The 6,872-nt window shown below is 45.3% G+C and overlaps 1 protein-coding gene across 1 annotated transcript; it reads right to left on the reverse strand.

Annotated features, from left to right (window-relative positions):
* Positions 1 to 1,704: 1,704 nt before the first annotated feature.
* Positions 1,705 to 2,652, reverse strand: LOC141129744 (odorant receptor 131-2-like). The gene has a single exon (XM_073617831.1). The coding sequence runs from the start codon at positions 2,650 to 2,652 to the stop codon at positions 1,705 to 1,707; it is 948 nt and encodes a 315-aa protein (XP_073473932.1).
* Positions 2,653 to 6,872: the final 4,220 nt, after the last annotated feature.

Consider the following 6,872-nt stretch of genomic DNA (forward strand, 5'->3'; position numbering starts at 1 on the left):
CCAAAAATGAGACCGTCTGTGCCAATTCCGACGCGCAAAATTCCTACGCATGCTCGGAAACAATTCGACGCATGCTCGGAAGCATTGAACTTAATTTTCTCGGCTCGTCGTAGTGTTGTACATCCCCGCGTTCTTGACGGTCGTAATTTCAGCAAACTTTTGCATGACCGTGTGTATGCAAGGCAAACTTGAGCGGAATCCCTTTGGAAAAGCCATCATATCTTTTTCCGATGAGAAGTCCGATCGTGTGTATGCGGCATTAGTGTGCGTTAGGTACAGAGTGAAGGGTTCAGGTGTGTACTACGTACAGAGTTCAGGTGTGCTCTACATACAGAGTGCAGGGTTCAGGTGTGTGCTTCCTACAGAGTTCAAGTGTATGCTACGTACAGAGTGCAGGGTTCAGGTGTGTGCTATGTACAGAGTGCAAGGTTCAAGTATGCGCTACGTACAGAGTGCAGGGTTCAGATGTGTGCTACATACAGAGTTCAGGTGTGAGCAACGTACAGAGTGCAGGGTTCAAGTGTATGCTATGTACAGAGTGCAGGGTTCAAGTTTGCACTATATACGGAGTGCAGGGTTCAAGAGTGCATTGTGTACAGAGTGCAGGTGACAGGGGTGTGGTGTATACAGAGTGCAGGGTTCAGAGTTGCGCTGCATACAGACTGAAGGGTTCAGGTGTGCAATGCGTAAAGAGCGCAGGGTCCAAGGGTGCGCTGCGTACAGAGTGCAAGGTTCAGGGGTGCCCCTTTTCCCCCAAATCGGCCCCTCCCCCAGCATAGTGCTCTACTCCCACCCCCAAATCCCCCTTCTTGACAGTATTTGATGACTGCGGCTGCAGAACAGTAGGACAGGTTACTCAGGAGAAGAGTGTAATGTAGCTGCGGGGCACGGTGGGCCGTGGGTATAGGCTTCAGGAGGTGTTGCCACCAGAAAAGCACCGGGTTCCAACTACCTATCTATGCAGAGCGGTGGCAGGCGGAGCACAGTTGAGATCACTTTGCAGCTGAAACTAGAGGAGCAAGATCGGCAAATGCAGCCACCTGCTCCTTCTGCCACCGGCTCCCGCCTGTTCCATTTAAAAATAATCCGAACTGGCTCCAAATTCTGCCTGGATAAGTGGCTGCTGGTGCTGCATCAAGCTGTCAACGGGTTCTTTCTTAATCTTGCTGAGCCAACACTAACCTGCCTGGAAAAAAAGGACTGTTTTTTACTGACATAAAATTTCTCTAACAGGCATTTACTGACAGCTTTAAAAATCACAGTTAGTAAATTTACTGATGGCTGGCAACCCTGCTGCCAGGGTACAAGCCACCTGAGCTTTCACCATTGCTGCCTCGGTTTTTGATAATGATAGTCTACTGTGTGCTTACAGCTCCTCTAATATGAGTCCATACAGCTAGAAACTAACTGTTATCAGAGTAGGGGGACAGTCCTTCCTAGCCTTTTAGTAATCAGCTCAGGGTGTACTGCCATGGTGACCTCTCTCTTTCAGCCTTTTCGACTACCAGTCTTCGTATGGCTCTGGGGCTATGGAGTCTAAAATGAATGCAACACTAATGTTAGATTGAAGATTAAGAGGAGTGGCACAAGACTGTTGGCTTAGTTGGACAGAAGGTATAAATCTGGCCTTAATATTTATTTTGGAACAATAGGCATTTCATCTGTATCTCAGAACCAGAGACATGCAGGTCGGTCTACCATCTTTCATGTTGCTGAGCTTGGGACAATTTTGGAAGCACTGCAGATGAAACATCTTTTTATGTAGCCAAAGAACAGTTCATCCCGTGCACCGTAGATAAATATACTGAGGAATCTTGGAAGGCACATGAAAAAACAGAAATTAATAGTGGGTAAAAGAACTAAATTATCCTTGGTAATTAATTCTACAGTGTTGCCGCCAAAGGCTGACATGCACAACACAAGCTGAAAAGCATGAAGCATCATGGTTTTCGCAGCCTTGGAGGCTGATTCCTTTTTTGAGAAGACCCTCAACGCAGTCAGGGTGATTCTGATGTAAGAGAAGAGGATTGCCAGCCCCGCGAGGGAAAACGTCAAGACGTAGGCAAAAATCTTTATTGTTTCCTGCATGGGGATGATGGTAAAAGTTGCCCGGGAGCATATCGCATAAAGTAAAAAAAAGCTTTTGTTAACAGAGGAGCACAGAATAATAAAATCAACAACGTTAGGTATCAGACATATCGTCCATACCAAAGCAATGGCAAGGAACGTTCTTGGAATGGTGCAAATCTCTCCGTGTCTTAGGGGGAAACATATGGCAACATATCTTTCCAAGGACATCACCGCCAGATTGTAAGGCGTGACCTTCATGGTGGTCGAGGATAGAGTGACGATAAGGTAACAAAAGGGGACAGGGAAAGTAATTTGATAGGAATAAAAGACAAACATAAGAAGGGCCAAGTATAGGTAGGCCGCATCATTAATTAGCATGTGGATAAAAAGGATGTAGCGAGTTGTTTCTCGGGCAACTGAATTGGTGAAGAAGATGGTTAACATGGCTGCCATAAAGAGCAGGAAGAAGAAGAAGCAGGTAAACAATAAACTTGTTGTCGTCGTTCTTAGGACCTCTATGTTTATGCCATCCCAAGCGGATACTTTGGTAATATTGGGTGGAATACCGTTGGAAATCACCATGCCTAAAAGATGACAGCAGATTCAAACTGTGTCAAAAAGAAAAGATTTGTTATTAGAAGAACAAATAAAGGACACAACTACCGAAGTCTAATTCTATTGAATGCTTAATGTAAAATATTCTTATCGGCCCACATGCAAATATACCAATATACATTTTTTTTACTTAGGTTACAATTATACATGCAGCAGGACTGCGCTTTTCAGAGTCATTTGACATTCAGTGAGGTGGCGATCTGTCACCTCCTCATCGCCTGTTTTAAAGTGTTTGTAAACCCTGTGATAAAAAAAAAACCTGTAAGACAAAGGCATAATGAGCTAGTATGCACTTTTGATTTTGAACGTTCGAGTCCCATAGACGTTAATGGGGTTCTAACATTCATGCGAATTTTCAGTCTGTTCGCACCAGAACCTGCGAACAGACTGAAAATTCGCATGAATGTTAGAACCCCATTAACGTCTATGGGACTCGAACGTTCAAAATCAAAAGTGCTAATTTTAAAGGCTAATTTGCATGGTATTGTCCTAAAAAGGGTTTGGGGACCCGGGTCCTGCCCCAGCGGACATATATCAATGCAAAAAAAAGTTTTCAAAACGGCCGTTTTTTCGGGAGCAGTGATTTTAACCACTTCCCTACCCAGCCATAGTAATATGACGTCCACAGATGGGATCTCCCATCCTGGGTGGACGTCATATGACGGCCTGGGATTCCCGGCTGTCTAGGGGGCGTGCGCGCCTGCTGCGTTGCTTGGGACCCGGTGCGTGTGCCCGGTGGCCTCGATGTCCGCCGGGCACCCGCGATTGCCGTTAACTGGGCCGGACCGTGGATCTGTGTGTGTAAACACACAGATCTATGTTCTGTCAGTTGTGAGGAGAGCGATCTGTGTTCCTAGTACAGCGGAACACTGATCGGTCTCCTCCCCTTGTACATCCCCGCCCCCTACAGTTTAGAAACACTCCCTTAGGAAACATATTTAACCCCTTGTGTATCCCTAGTGGTTAACCCCTTCACTGCCTGTCACATTTACACAGTAATCAATGCAATTTTATAGCATTGATCGCTTTATAAATGTGAATGGTCCCAAAAATGTGTCAAAAGTGTCCGATGTGTCCGTCATAATGTCGCAGTCACGAAAAAAAATCGCGATCGCCGCTATTACTAGTAAAAAAAAAAATAAATAAATACATTTTTTTTTTTTTAAATGCCATAAATCTATCCCGTATTTTGTAGACGCTATAACTTTTGCGCAAACCAATCAATATACGCTTATTGCAATTTTTTTTACCAAAAATATGTAGAAGAATACGTATCGGCTGAAACTGAGGAAAAAAATTGTTTTTTAAAAAAAAAAATTGGGATATTTATTATAGCAAAAAGTAAAAAATATTGTGTTTTTTTCAAAATTGGCGCTCTTCTTTTGTTTATAGAGCAAAAAATAAAAACCGCAGAGGTGATCAAATACCACCAAAAGAAAGCTCTATTTGTGGGGAAAAAGGGACATACATTTTTTTTTGGTACAACGTCGCACGACCGCGCAATTGGCGTTTAAATTGCGACAGCGCTGAAAACTAAAAATTGGCGTGGGAAGGAAGGGGGTGAAAATGCCCTGTATTGAACCTGTTAATGATGCTTAAAGTAAAAAAAAAAAAAGTGAAATATTCCTTTAAATATCGTACCTGGGGGGTGTCTATAGTATGCCTGTAAAGTGGCGCGTGTTTCCCGTGCTTAGAACAGTCCCTGCACAAAATTACATTTTTAAAGGAATAAAAGTCATTTAAAACTGCTTGCGGCTTTAATGTAATGTCGGGTCCTGGCAATATGGATGAAAATCAGTGGGACAAACGGCATGGGTACCCCCCAGTCCATTACCAGGCCCTTTGGGTCTTGTATGGATATTAAGGGGAACCCCGCACCCAAATTATAAAAAGGAAAGGCGTGGGGCCACCAGGCCCTATATACTCTGAACAGCAGTATACAGGCGGTGCAAACAAGACAGGGACTGTAGGTTTGTTGTGAAGTAGAATCTATTTGTAATTTTGAACTGGTACATTTTTAACGTGTTTAGCTCCAGCAAAAAAATCTATTTTAAGCTTTTTGGAAAACATAGGGAAGGGTTATCACCCCTGTGACATTTGTTTTGCTGTCCGTGCTCCTCTTCAGAAGATTTCACCTCACTTTTTGTCCCAATGACAAATGTTTTTTGAAAATTTGGGGTTTTTTGTGAAACAAGGATTGGTGATAAAGCATCAGTGGAAAGGAGAAACGTTTTTCCCGTATTAACTCTTACGGGAGACAATTTCCCTTCCTAGGGGTAGATTTCATCTCACTTCCTGTTGTCTCCTTCCGTTTGCAAGTAGGAGTCGTTTGTAAGTTGGATGTTTGAAAGTAGGGGCCTGCCCTATATACTCAGCAGAAATTTGGGCCTTATGTGTTGGTGTGGCCACAACACTGTAAGCCCTCACAGGGCCCTGCTGTGAAATATTAGATCAAGAATTGTAATTACATGCCCCTGTTGAACAGGGGCAGAAAAATTGGGCCTTTGGTGATGGTGGTGGTGGTGCTGGTGCCACAACACTGTAAGTCCTCAGAGTTACTCTTGGTGGGCACTGGAACGGGCCCTGCTGTGAAATATTATATCAAGAATTGTAATTACATGCCCCTGTTGAACAGGGCCATAAAAATTGGGCCTTTGGTGGTGGTGGTGCTGGTGCCACAACACTGTAAGTCCTCACAGTTACTCTTTGTGGGTGCAGAAACGGGCCCTGCTGTGAAATATTAGATCAAGAATTCTAATTACATGTCCCTGTTGAACAGGGGCAGAAAAATTGGGCCTTAGGAGCTGGTGCTGGTGCCACAACACTGCAACCCCTGACAGATACTCTAGTTGGAACGCAGGAACGAGCCCTGCTGCAAAGAATTGCATTAAAAATTGTAATTACACGCCCCTGTTAAACAGGGGCTGAAAAATTGGGCCTTAGGCACTGGTGGCGGCGCCAAGAACCAAAAATGTTCTTACAAGCTATCAGCATGATCACTGAGGAGGAAGAGGATAATTACTCAGCATAACAGGATAGTCACTCAGCATCAGCATAGGCACTCTTTGAAGGGATCTGACATTTAAAAAAAAATTATTCGGTTACATCAGCATCAGGTGCTTGGTAGCTGGTGGTGATCCAAGACTGATTCATTTTTATGAAGGTCAGTCGATCGACCGAGTCGGTGGACAGACGCACCCTGTGATCAGTTACAAAGCCTCCAGCAGCACTGAATGTGAAAGAACGCTGGTTGCAGGACAGGCCAGTAGCTCAATTGCATACTGTGCAAGCTCTGGCCAGTGATCCATCCTCAAGACCCAGTAACCCAGAGGATTTTCGGTGGGAAAGGTGTCCAAGTCAGATCTTGCCCCTAGGTATTCCTGCACCATGTAAAACAGACGCTGGCGATGGTTGCTGGAACCGATCATACCTTGGGGCTGCGGAATAAAAAATTGTCTGAACGCATCGGTCAGATGGCCACCTTCTCCACCGCTCCTTCTTTGACTGACCGAAGCCTCAGCAACACGTTGTCCAGGAACAGGAGTTTGTAACCTCCCAGTCTCTGGGAACACGTTGCACAGACCTTTCTGCAAGGCCTACCGAAGATGTTTCATCCTCTGCTCCCTCTGCAAAGGCAAGATAAGGTCCGCAACCTTACCCTTGTAACTTGGATCAAGGAGGGTTGCCAGCCAGTATTGATCCCTCTCCTTGATACCACGAAAACGAGGATCCTTCTGCAGGCTTTGAAGGATCAGGGAGGCCATGCAGAGTAGGTTTGCTGAGGCATTCGGTCCAGAGTCCTCTGGTCCACTAAGGACGACATGATCCGCAGCCACCTCCTCCTAGCCACGTACAAGTCCATGGGTTTCTTGGGACTGTAAATGATCCCTTAAAGACTGCTGCTGATGCTGAGTGCCAGGCTCCTCCTCCATGCTGATACAATCCTACTCCTCCTCCTCCTCGTCCTCTTCCTGTGTGATCGGCGGGCACGCAGGAACACTGTCTGGATAAAGGGGGCCTTGAGAGCTAAGGAAGTCCTCTTCTTCCTGCCTCTGTTCTGCCTCAAGTGCCCTGTCCATTATTGCATGCAGCGTGTGCTCCAACAGGTGGACAAGGGGGACAGTGTCACTGATGCATGCACTGTCACTGCTCACATCCTCGTGGCCTCCTCAAATGGTGAAAGGACA

Source organism: Aquarana catesbeiana, linkage group LG02 (assembly GCF_042186555.1).
Source record: "Aquarana catesbeiana isolate 2022-GZ linkage group LG02, ASM4218655v1, whole genome shotgun sequence".
In the NCBI taxonomy this organism is placed as follows: Eukaryota; Metazoa; Chordata; class Amphibia; order Anura; family Ranidae; genus Aquarana; species Aquarana catesbeiana.